This window comes from Stegostoma tigrinum, chromosome 38 (genome assembly GCF_030684315.1).
Source record: "Stegostoma tigrinum isolate sSteTig4 chromosome 38, sSteTig4.hap1, whole genome shotgun sequence".
Taxonomy (NCBI): domain Eukaryota; kingdom Metazoa; phylum Chordata; class Chondrichthyes; order Orectolobiformes; family Stegostomatidae; genus Stegostoma; species Stegostoma tigrinum.
This window is the reverse complement of record NC_081391.1, coordinates 24,755,536-24,768,808: the sequence shown is the minus strand read 5'-3', so window position 1 is coordinate 24,768,808 and position 13,273 is coordinate 24,755,536. Positions and strand designations below refer to the sequence as shown.

General features: G+C 43.6%; 1 protein-coding gene across 3 annotated transcripts in view; it reads right to left on the bottom strand.

Annotated features, from left to right (window-relative positions):
* Positions 1-13,273, bottom strand: part of LOC125446967 (epsin-2-like) — a 38,829-nt gene that overhangs the window by 11,958 nt on the left and 13,598 nt on the right. For 2 of the 3 annotated variants that reach the window (XM_048521002.2, XM_048521000.2), the window contains exons 3-9: positions 11,787-12,023; positions 11,061-11,173; positions 9,564-9,620; positions 6,676-6,777; positions 5,988-6,141; positions 3,020-3,169; positions 2,174-2,281 (exon numbers count right to left, since the gene is read on the bottom strand). In XM_048521002.2, coding sequence (XP_048376959.2) covers positions 2,174-2,281; positions 3,020-3,169; positions 5,988-6,141; positions 6,676-6,777; positions 9,564-9,620; positions 11,061-11,173; positions 11,787-12,023 — 921 coding nt within the window. The remainder of the gene's footprint in view (positions 1-2,173; positions 2,282-3,019; positions 3,170-5,987; positions 6,142-6,675; positions 6,778-9,563; positions 9,621-11,060; positions 11,174-11,786; positions 12,024-13,273) is intronic. The other variant, XM_048521001.2, reaches the window with a different exon arrangement.

Below are 13,273 nucleotides of genomic sequence, written 5' to 3'. Positions count from 1 at the left end.
GGAAACTCTGGCAAATGCCATAATGTCAAAGACAAGATGGTCCCCCTTTGATCACTAACATTTGGGTGAAACAATGGTGACTCAGTCAATAGTACCATGGGAATAAGGGAGGGTCAAACTGAGACAGCAGCACACAGTCTGAAGAAGCCACGCTGGGAACAAGGCAGCCTGGACTTGTGTGCAGCAGCCTCAGGACTGATTGAGTCAAAAGGGGCTGCTCCATCCTGAACTGGTGTTCTCCCTCAGAAGTGGAAGATTTTCTGGAGATCAAAATGATCCAGTCCAGCACACATCAATTAAATAAGGCCTCTCGATCCACTCGCTCACACATTCTGAAATTGCTAAAAATTAAAGCAGTAATCCCTCACTTACTATCGCCAATTGGCTCCTAAAACGTATGACCAAGATATTCAGGACTTTTATTACAGTTCTCTGGAGCAGGTGGGATTTGAACACAGACACCCTTGGCTCAGAGGTAGGGACACTACCACTACATCACTAGAAACCTATAAGTGTGACTTTAAGTGAAATAATTTTCATTGAAATAGTTATTTTTCCCCACTACAACCAACTTAAAAGCTGAAGTTAAATACCCTTAGATATTTATCCTTCAAGGAAAAACACAAACATAAGTGCCTGCTTTCTGTCTAAGAGGCTATGGTTTATACTATGGTTAACTGCTCCAGAAAAACAAGCAGTAATGTCGTATTTTCTGAAATTCTTACATTGGTAAGTGAAATAAAATTATATAAACATATAAGAAAGATATACAATTGCATGTAAGATGGCCCTCAGCAGCTGCTTGGCGTTGGAAATGATAGTGCACCATTCAGGGCAGAATCTGGTGCAAGAGAAGCTCCAGAATTTTCCAGTGATGAGATATCAACCCACCAAAAGCCCACGAAGAATAAAATTCCATGCACATTTGGGATCTGCCACAGAAGAGGAACTCTTGGGGCCAACAACATTGCTGCAAACATCGCAATGTCAATTACTATATGGCTCAGTTTTAATCAGCAACTGTCTCACAAAATGAAGGGTTTACTGTATTGTCAGCATGGGGCGGTTTGAGAGCTCTCCCCTTGCTCTGCTGCAGGAAGAAAGTTTTCCTTGGACACAGCTCAACCATTCTTGTCAAGGTGGTCTTCATGTGCCAATGTGGAATCCATAGCTGGATGTCCAGGGAAGTGTGTGATGAGACAGAGGGAAGTGCATGTCAGCTGAGCCCTGAACCAATTTTCACCCAACATTCACACAAACTCCTTCTAGCAGCTTGCACAGCCAAGCATTTCGGAGCAGGAACCTTTGGCTCACCTAGCCCTCCCAGTTCCAGAGCTGCTGACTTCATCTTCCTCCTGTTGCCCAAGCCAAGGTCAGCAGCTTAGTACAGACCAGGAGCAGCTCAGTGTCACAAGACCATAAGACATAGGAGTGGAAGTAACACCATTTGGCCCATCAAGTCCACTCTGCCATTTAAATCATGGCTGATGGGCATTTCAACACCACTTCCCTGCACTCTCCCCGTAGCCCTTGATTCCTTCTGAGATCAAGAATTTGTCGATCTCTGCCTTGAAGGCATCCAACGTCCTGGCCTCCACTGCACTCCGTAGCAATGAATTCCACAAGCCCACCACTCTCTGGCTGAAGAAATGTCTCCTCATTTCAGTTTTAAATCTACCCCCTCTAATTTTAAGGCTGTGCCCACGGGTCCTAGTCTCCCCGCCTAACGGAAACAACTTCCTAGCGTCCACCCCTTCTAAGCCATACATTAGACATGCCCAGGTCTGAGCAGCTCACAATCAAGGACACTGGAATTCAATCCAACTTTTGGCAAACATTCAGGGAGAGAGCAGTCCCGCCCCGCCCCACTCTCAGCACAGCTTCTTCATAGGAAGGTGATGCCTTGGTCTGATCCTTCAATCCAAAGGTAGCGATGAATCATTGCTGTTTCTCAAAACAGGAAGTGATCACTGTTTCGAAAGGGATACCACAGGCCAGATGGGGAGAATGACAGTGAAATCACAGCATAAAATCTGAAAACAGCCCATAGAAGGAGGAACATTCAGTCTTAGATAATTTAGATATTAGACCAACACCGTAATACAAGACAAATCTACATCCCCTTCATGTGAGTCTTGTCAAAAAAAACAGTCTATCAGAGTGGAAAGCTCACCTGTGCCCTGGCCTTCTGCTTTCCTGGGTGACCCTCGGAGATGGCTGAACACAGAGAACTCATCAGGCACAGCGGCATCAGCCGCGCTGAAAGAGTGGAAGGGGGGAGCTGTGTGGAGCGAAACAATTAGTCATTGAACACATCATCATGAGGCAGCAAGGAAAAACAGCCAAAAATCCAAAATATTTTGGATCTCCAGCATCCAGAGTAAGACCAAAATGCTGGAGGAACTCAGCACGTCTGACTGCATCTCTAGAGAGACAAGCTGTTAAACGTGGAGTCCAATGATGTTCTTCAGAGTCCTATTCAGAGAACCAGTTCTGATGAACCTGACTGGAAACACTAACGCTGGAGAGAGAAATATAGTTCCGCTAATTTTTCCAGGGGTGTGCGTTTGAGTTGGATTTCTCATTTTGTAGCACAGGCAGGAGGAGGTGGCAGCAGCAGCCGTCAATATAGAGCTTGCAGAAACATCTGCACATATTGAATGTAGTACCATCAAACTAAAAGGCCCTGGTTGTGGGTTCCAAAACCAAATCTCCATCCAAACAGAAAGAGAAATTAACCAAAAGTGGAATTCTCATTAGAGATAGGAAGAACTACAGAGGGTGGAGTCAGATTGGAGAAACACAGCAGGCCAGGCAGCATCAGAGGAGCAGGAAAGTTGACTCAACCTGAAATGTCAGCTTGCCTGCTCCTTTGATGCTGCCTGGCCTGCTGTGTTCCTCCAGCTTCACACAGTGTTATCTCTGGCATTCTCATTAGTTTTTTTTATTTTAAGAAAAAGTTGATCCAGCAAGGGATTTCTCTCACTACTATTCTCTACATGTCTTGATTACTTCTTACCTGGAGGAGAGGTAGGTGCCCAGGGGTCTCGGTCGGGTGCTGCAACAGCTGACCCCCAGGGATCTGTGCTCCTCAGCTGTTGCTCACCCGACAAGCGACGGCTGGAGGATCCCCATGGATCAGAAGTGGTGGTAGCCAGTCGGGTACCTGCTGCAACAGGGAATAAGCTCTTACCACACCCGCAAACAGAGAAGGCTCAATTCAAGCAACAACCATTAAGCATCACCATTAGGGCATTCTTGTGGCAAGTTACATCAGAATGGAAGATTGTCTCGACCCTTCAAGGCACAGAGTAAACCATCAGTGAGACATTTTAAGTCATTAACCAGGCACGTAATATCACAGTAAATGAACCAAAATGAAACAGTCAAGTTCTGCATGTGTCATGAGTCCCAGAGATGACCAAAAGCATCAATAGACCCTCTTGAAGTCAAGTCTCAAATCTGTGTGTAATTCATATACAGCAAAAAGCAGAAGTCTGTTTGCCCACAACAAAACCCATACTGAAGCATTAGTTTATTTGCAGTCAGTTCACTTTTTCTTGGCATTCTTTGTTTGATTAGGACACAGAGGACTTGAACCGTAAAAATCCTGCCACTGGGTTTTAAACATCCAACACTGAACAGCAGAATAGGTAGATTGCCACAAGCAATAAGACACCACTCCCTCAGTATGGCAACTGATGTCAAGCAGGGAGTAAGGGCTGATAGAACAGCGATGCACTAGGGCCCAGGAGGAGGCATTCCACTCCCGCACATCCCAGATATCCTCGTTCTTCAAGGGCCGCAACTCCCCCCCACCTCCCAACAGTGGTCAAGAACGGCCTTGACCGCGTCTCCCGCAACACATCCCTCACAACCCGCCCCCGCCACAAATGCCCAAAGAGGATCCCCTAGTCCTCACATACCACCCCACCGACGTCCAGATACAACGCATCACCCTCAGACACTTCCACCATCTACAATCCGGCCCCACCACTAAAGACATTTTTCCAACCCCACCCTTGTCTGCCTTCCAGACAGACCACTCTCTCCGCAACTCCCTTGTCCGTTCCAAACTGCCCTCCAACCCCACCACACCCGGCACTTTCCCCTGCAACCACAGTAAGTGCTACACTTGCCCCCACACCTCCTCCCTCACCCCCATCCCAGGCCCCAAGATGACTTTCCACATCAAGCAGATATTCACCTGCACATCTGCCAATGTGGTATACTGCATCCACTGCACACGGTGTGGCTTCCTCTACATTGGGGAAACCAAGCGGAGGCTTGGGGACTGCTTTGCAGAACACCTATGCTCGGTTCGCAGTAAAGAACTGCACCTCTCAGTCGCGAACCATTTCAACTCCCCTCCCATTCCTTAGATGGCATGTCCATCCTGGGCCTCCTACTGTGCCATGATGATGCTATCCATAGGTTGCAGGAACAGCAACTCATATTCTGCTTGGGAACCCTGCAGCTCAATGGTATCAATGTGGATTTCACAAGCTTCAAAATCTCCCCTCCCCCCACTGCATCCCAAAACCAGCCCAGCTCGTCCCCGCCTGCCTAACCTGTTCTTCCTCTCACCTATCCCCTCCTCCCACCTCAGGCCGCACCTCCATTTCCTACCTACTAACCTCATCCCGCCCCCTTGACCTGTCAGTCCTCCCCAGACTGACCTATCCCCTCCCTACCTCCCTACCCATACTGTCCTCTCCACCTACCTGCTCCTCTAACCATCTTCAGTCCACCTCCCCCTCTCTCCCTGTTTATTTCAGAATCGTCTTCCCATCCCCCTTTTCTGATGAAGGGTCTAGGCCTGAAACATCAGCTTTTGTGCTCCTAAAATGCTGCTTGGCCTGCTGTGTTCATCCAGCCCCACACTTTGTTAACCAGCTCTACAGGAGTGCTGTATTGCTGCATGAGAATTTAAGAGTCCTATCAGCCTATTGTGGAGATTTGAGTAGATTAAGAGATTCCACAGTACTAGCCAGGATATAGGGTTTACAGCAAGATGTTTTCACGAAACTCTGTGGATTCTGAAACAGCAGCACAATCAAGAAAAGCTTTTGCAGTTGTACCTTTTAAGTGATCTTGAGATGTATATTCATTCAGTCTATTGTCGAAAGACACACAGTGCCTCCTGATACAATCTGAAGTGTCAAGTGAATCTGGTGGGATCATAATGTTTGTGTTTGTTTGTGAGAAGCTTGTCACATGGTTGAGACTAGCAGTTCTCAAGTGCCCAAGTAGAAGGTGACCAGTGTTAATGGTCGCTTTAATCAGCAAGAAAACATTTCCTCTCTGATTCAGAGCAAGTGGAATGATGTTTGCTGAACAACACAAGCTATACTAATCATAACTGCAGCATTTAAACACAGTCAAGACAAACAGCACTCTCTTTCTTCAAAAGATGTGAAGTCACGTGGAGACAGTCTTCTGCACACCACTACCAAGCCTTCAATACGCAAATGAGGTTAATGAGCAAGAGTACAACACCCTACGAGATCTAACTTGGACAGACAGGCTAACAGATAAGAACACTGAATATCAACTGCATCATTTCTAAAGTGTTCTAAAATTAGGTTGAAATTCTAACCTGACCATATCCTCCCCGCCACCATTTTGAAAATATGCCATGCCATGTTACATTCCTAGCCTCTCTCCAATGCCTTTCCTGAAGTCATAATTCACATTGTAGTGAGGAGAGACAGCTAACAGTGCCAAATACAGCCTAGCTGAAGCTAGGCCAATTCTCTCTTCACGTACTCCAAGTGCCATTTGAGCCAGCTGTAACATTCCCTTAGCTGCCCCTTCACCTGAGATCAGTTGGCTCAGCATCAAATGCTTACTAAGGGTCACGAGGTATTTCAATTCCTAATCAAACAATCAAGGTTGTCTGGCAATGGGTCAGTTGGTAGCTTGTTACAGATATCACCACACAAAAACAAACAGGCAACAGCCAAAACAGCCCCTGCGGATCTTACCCATCTGCTTCCAGGGGTCACTGGACACCGGCCGGGACACAGCTGCCCACGGGTCAGGTTTGGTAGTGGATGCTGATGGCAGTGGTGCTCCCCAGGGATCAGATTTCTGGGTAAGGGGAGATGGTGTGGAGTCTGTGAGATCCAGTAAAGCAGTCTGAAAAAAAAAACACCACAAAATGATACACTAACTTATCTGAGTGATTCTCTCCTCACGATCATGTCTCTGTAAGCCAAACAGAAGTATAATGGAAACCCTGAGTAAACCAGTCATTCTGCCATTACATCTTCTGGTCAGCGATATTTACCAGTAAGGATCTAAGACTCAATCCATGACTTCATCAGGGGCAGAGCTGAGGGGGAGCCACATTACAAGAGGTGTCCTGTTTACTTATACAGGAGAAGTTAATGACCTCATGGTACAGTTCAAAGAAAGGGGGCTTCTCTTCATAATCACATGCATGTCAAAACTACATTTAATTGGTCATGTTATCACATTTCAGTTTTCAGAAGGTTGCAGACGAGAATTGTTGGGGCTAACAATCCAAAAGTAATGTGATTAAGTGAAGACCACAGCATTGGTGTTACTCCTATGTATTCCCAGTCACCTGGACTAGCCAAAAGGCGGCGATGGATTGATGTAACCAATCATGAAAGGAATATTCACACACTAGGTGGACACTGGCAATACCTCGGTTTTGTGGGGAGCCACACCCGATATTTGCAGTTTCTGTCGGCTCTCTTCCAATGCCAGCTGTAAACGCAGGTCATCACCACGGCGATGCTGTTCATCCTGCACAATCCAATCCAAATACAAGAATTAGATTTACCCAACCAGAACTCCAGCATGGTATCACTGCAAACAGACCAACAGAAAAATACCCAGGTCTGTTCCAACAATCTGCCTCACAAACTACAAGCTATATGAGCATTGGTATGTCTTGGGCAAGGGGCATGAAAAAGGTAAAGATATTACACAGGGATCAGACTCTGAATGGATGCCCACTTACTGGAGAATAAGTGCATGCACAGCTTTTGGTCAGTAAAGGGTCAGACTCCACTACCATGGTCACTCTGTTAGCCATCAAGGAAAGTGGAGATGAGACCACCACCACATAAGCGGTGAACCTGTTGAATGGTGAAGCAGGCTTGCAGGGCCAAATGGCCTATGTTCCAAAGGCTGATCTTCAGATGACAAATGGCCAATGTCTGTGTAACAGAACAGTTCAGAAGTGTAGCCTGGTACAGTGTTTTAATCACATCAGTGTTTCTGAAAGCACATGACAGTCTTTCTAAACCTAAATCATACCCTTTAATTAAAAGTTACACATAGTCATATAGGAATATAGAGCTCAAGAATAAGATAAATACTTTAGGGTGGAAACTGGAGGTAACACAAAAGTGCAAAATGAATTTTGATGTGCCCCAGCCCAGAGGCAGCTTCTCAATCTCACTTTCACATGACAGCAGGTGTTAGAGTAAAGTTGAGGTACTGGTTAAATGCATCTTAACATTTTTTGTACAAACCCAGATCAATTTTCTACAATGAAGCTAGTGTCGCAACATTACTCATATTGTAGTTGTGACAACAAGCAGCTGCCAAACTCTTTACGCTAAACCCACAGAGGCTTCACATCTAACTTTGTTTTTCTAACTTTGTTAGAAAAACATTTTTCACAAAAGTATACTCATCCTCAAAATTCATATGAAAATGAGCCATTCATGCATGTTTGCTACAGTTGGTTGGGAACAGCAAGATGATAAAAGGGAAAAAGGGGCAGTGAGTTTTCAGCATCCATGTTATTTGTTGCAACTGATTCGTGCAGGACATCAGGCATGCACATGGGGTTATTTGTTACAGTAAATTAGTATCTGTGTATAAAGAGTTGTTAGGGTTTGAAATGCACTGCCTGGGAGAGTGGTGGAAGCAGATTTCACACCGGGTTTCAAAAGAGGGCAGAATATATGTTTGAAAGTGATGAGTTTAGAGAGCTACAGTGAAAAGACTGGAGAATGGGCATAGCTCTTTCGGGAGCTGGTACAGACATGACAGGTCAAATTGCCTCCTTTGTACTGTAAAATTCTATGATTAAATCTGACAGTAATTTTAGCCAATTAAAAACAAATTGCTGGAAAAAACCAGCAAATCTGGCAGAATTTGTGGGAAGAAAACAGACTCCAAACTCAAAATGTTAACTCTGCTTTCTTCTCAAAGATGCTGCCAGACCTGCTGAGTTTCTCCAATAATTTCTGCTTTTGTTTCAGATCTCCAGCATCCGCAGTTCTTTATTTTATTTTAATAACTTTAGCCTGTTTGCATTCATCTGTCTGCAGATTCCTTCCCACTATCGTTGCCATATATTCCTCAATTAATAGCTTATCGCTACACATGGCTGAATGTTACACATGGTCATTTGAACACTCTTATGATATAGAAGAAAGCTGCAGATTTTGTTTCATAAAGGGGTACAACACCTGGAAATGCCCGACCAAAAAAAGACACAGGATAAAGCCTGAGCTGCAGGAACAACAGGTGACATTGAAAGGGTAACATCTTTTCAAAGTCATCCACAAATCATCACACTAAGATGTGTGGCTGTTCAATTTAGGTCACCTACATTATGGCGTTTGATGGGGTTCATTAGAGGTGGGGGGGGGGGGGAAAGAGAGGAGGAAGTAAGAGTGTCGAATAAAACAGAAAGAGAGACACCAGTTTCACTTAAACCTAACATTTGTTTTCGAAGACATCTGTTTCAGTTTAAGCTGTAAGCATACCCTGTTATGTGGAATAATAATATAATTGTCTTGTTAAAATTGTATCCCACCCAGGTTGGGATGCCAGTGTGCTGGCAGTAAGTATTCAAAACAGAATGATAATCCCAGTTTTCATGTGCTCAACAAAAGAAAAACTGCCTTTTAATAAAGAATGGATAAGGAAAGAAACAGCTACCTTTTGGTTGAGGTCAAGACAAGCTGTTGAGCACAGGGAGCTTTATTCTATACCTAACAGGTGGGGATATGTTTTGCTAAGGGAAAAACTCCACCACTGCCCAAAATCAGCTGCCAATTCGAATCAGTAAAATCTAACAAAATGTTTCATGACATGTCTTATCCTTTGAGAGAAAATGTCACATAGGATGCCGCTTTTTACATACAGCATAAGCAGGCTATGTAATAGCACTGGGAGATTGCCTTTACACCACAGAGTAACAAGAAATGACAGAACTGATCACACACCACATTGCCCATTTGTATATCATATCTTGCAACGAATTATCATCTTCCTGAGGTGCAGCTACAATTAAGATCATATTTCACCTTAAAGGCTATAAAATACTGTATCTAAACTGGAGTAACTGCACGCTGTGGTTTATGGTTATTTGGTGCAGGAAACCCACAGATTAAACTATGCTGTTCAGTCTTAGGTTACAGCCTTGAGGCATTTAAGCAAAAACAACCAACATTTTAAAATCAGTCTGCATCTACAGCAAAGTGCAATGCCTGCATGAATGACAGATGGATATGTTCTTTAAATTTAAACATTCTGCTCTGCTTTATGTTTCAATACACAGGTCCTACCTGTGCACTCGTCGAGTTCCTTGGTTGGCTGCCAGTTGTAGTGGCACTTTTGAAGATCTACAAAGGACAAAGAAGAAAACATGACACCATAACAAATCTGTCTATTGGATCATCACAATCTCAGGGGAGAGCTGATTGCTTAATGTGGGTAACATTACATAGTGAGACATTAAGAACCAGTTTCACAGAAGAAAGTAAAAACTGGAGGAGAATTAGAATTAAGCAGCTGGTCAATCAGGATTAACAGAGGAATACCGAAGAATTTTATTCTGAGACCTGACCTGCCTGCTATCGGTCAGATGCTCAAGGACAGGTGGGATTTTTAAAAAACCTCTCTCCCTGGGAGAAACTGAAAGAGAAATTTCCGCCATTGAGGTACCAAACTGTTACTCTAACCTCAGCGTGGTCCCGGAGCCTGTGCACTTTTCCCTGCCCAGCCACACTAAACAAAGATTCCTCAGATTCTTATCTCTCTAAGATCGAGCTTCAAAGTTCAGGAGGCAACAAAAATGAATGTTCAAATGGCACTAGAAGCAAATTTTAAGACAATTATAACACCTTTGTAACAGAAAGAAAATAGATAAAAAATGAAGCTTGAGATAAAAATTAACACTCAGCTACTCAAAACCAAACTGGTTCTAAATGCAGTCAAGTTTCCTGGGATCTAAAACCTGCCTCAGTGATTTCACGTTGGTTCTCCCATGGCCCTTGTTGGAAACAAATGAATGAGGTTAAGGACAGGACTGGCCTCACTGTGTGCTACCTGGTTGCCCACTGTTCAGCATGCCAGCATTCACTACTGGTTCTCTCATCTGTAAAGGGAACAAGGGTGAAGGAACAGAGCTACAAATACTTGTGGAATCATTCATGCAGCTGGAGGAGCCCGCATTTTCCTTTCCATACACCAAGCAAACATCTGCATACATCAACGTTTACTATTTTTGCCCCTGAATGTAGCTTATGAAGGAACAAATTCAATTATGCTGACATAACTCTACAGAGAAAATATTCAGAGTACCTAAAACAGTAAGAGCTTCTTTAGGATATGGAATCCTTTAAAGATCACTCTCACAAATCCACGTTAGTTCCCCATCCCTCAGTTTATCAGTATCCATGAATTGGAAACGATACTTTTAAAAATTTGTTCACAGGACGTGAGCGTCTCCAACTAGGTTGGCATTATCGCTCATTCCCATCTAGGGCAGGCCAGATAAGGATGGCAGATTTCCTTTGATTTCCCCGAAGGAAATCTAAGGAACATTAACAAACTAGATGGTTTTTATGAATATCAGGTTATACGATTGCCATTATGTGAATTTTTAATCGATTTCAAAATTTCAGTGTCTACCATGGTGAGATTCAAACCAGAACCCAGAATATTAGCCTAGGGTTCTAGAATGCTTGTCTGGAGACATTATCACTATACCACCTTGAAACACAGATTGCCATAAATTCAGCACTGTCTATATTTTCCCAATATTAGCAACATCTGGGTACCTGCTCAGCCTCTTCACGACTCATAGCCAGTGCTAACTGGAGCTGCAGTTCCTCCTCACCGCTAGTCTGGGGCCGTGTCTGCTCCAACTCGGAGGAGATCTTTGGTGAAGTTGCTGCACACAGAAATGTATGACAGATGAGTGCATCATTTCAAGTACAGTCTATCTCTCTACCTACATCGTCACACTACCAGACATATTAGCAAGGTTTCCCATCGACAACTCCATATTATTGTACCAGTTTGGTTGTATGCAGTTGCAACATTCTGAGTAATTGTCTTATCATGTTTAACATGCTTATTGGATCATTTATTAAATCTTCACATACTTGAAGTAAAAACCAAATTTATGCAATCTGCACTCAAACTGAAACCCTATAAAACACTGGTATCTTCCAGACTCTGTGACCAACATGTTAATGCTCACATTTGTACTTCACAGGCATATACTATGCAACCATTCTGTGCATTTATTGACAGAAGACTAAAATCAGAGTATGTTCGATTGTCATGAGTCTTTTACTTTCTTAGTTACTGAATGATGGGATTAAGTAAAAATACATGAATCGTGAGCTGTACGTGGTTGTAATGCTGTTATTGTAATTGCATTAGAAGTAATCAATGGCTTTTATGGACATCACTTTGCTACATGGGACCAAATGATACGTAAAAGAGCCTTGCAAAGGGAGCCCAGGGAAATTACAAACACATGCAATGTGAACACTTACAGCCATGGTAGGAAGCAGGCGATCCTCCCACTTTGCCACACTCGTCTGATTGGCTGGTGGACAGGTTTGGATGGCTGGAGCCACGCCCAAACATGATTTGGTTATTGCTGCCCACCGCGGTTGTCACACTCGACATCCGCTCCTTTGTCTTCAGCGCATGGCTCCGCTCAACCCGAAGCCTCTCATCATCCTTGAGTAACGCGATCAGCTGTTTTGATTTCTCCCGCACATTGATACCTGATTTGGAGAGTATCAACTGCATTGGTCACAACAGCACTTATAAAAATAAATTCAGCCTCTCACAACAAACAAACAAAGTCCTATCAGTGTAACTGAACCCAACCTTTAATTCCTAAAACATGCAAAGCAACAAGCATCTGCTTCAGGACAGTTTATACAAGACATTTATAAAGAAACTCCATCAGCTGGGACACACTACAGGAAGCACATACAGACCAGACATCTAAAAAGCGACCAACAGTTCCACCTAACCACACTGTGTTAATGTCAGTTGGGTATGCTTAGCTCTAAATTTAAAGGTTACACATTCAACCCTCACCTCAGTTCAGCCAACAATCTAGTCCAAAAGTTTTGCAACGTCACAGCAGCAGTCCCTTGGGTCAAATATTAGTCCATGAATCTTATCTCAGTGCTTGGGTGCATGTAAAAGCTGACACAGCACGACTGGAAGATCATAGTACTCAAGAAGTGTCCGGCTCAGCGCCACAAAGAACAGCAGTACATTGCCATCCATCTTAATGCTCAGGAAGGCTAAAGGCTGCATTCGTATTTAGAATCAAAGGTACTACAGGAGTTTAAAATATGTTAGATGCTAGGTTAGATTAGCTCAACTACAAGAGGGACAAGCTTGAATGGTGTGGGAAATAAACATAAAAGTGTATGTACCATGTGAAAAACTGGATGACATGGAACTGGACATTTTCTGGATTGAAAAGAGTTTGCCACATGCTTTCTTGGAAATTAAATCACCAGCTTAACGTGCACTGTGGTTACCCGTCACTTTCAGAAAGTCAAGTGACTTTGACGAAAAGACGTTTTGAGGAAGATATGAGATAGGGTTTATGGATCTAGCTTTGAAACTGGGGTCTATAAAACGGAAATCCAGAAGTGGCACAAAGTAATAAACCCCGGGAGCTGCAAGTCTCGCACTCTGCCAAACTGTTGGCAACCTGATAAAGATTCCGAAATCAGTGTTTTGGACCATCTCACAAATCCTAAAATGCTGGCGCTCTGAACTACCTTAGTTGTGATTTGAATTGAAGACCTTTCATTAGTTTTTAGTTACAGTATTAGCAATGCAATTTCGTCAACAGAGAACTTGCTGAATTGTGACAAGTCATTGGACCCTTGACAAATGGATTTTTTTGCTTTCTTTGAAAAACAAAATCTCCTCTTCAGGTATACTTGTCCTTTTGGATTGTGAGAGCGTGCGTGCTTGGGGTTCAGGGGATTTGGCTCTAATTCTG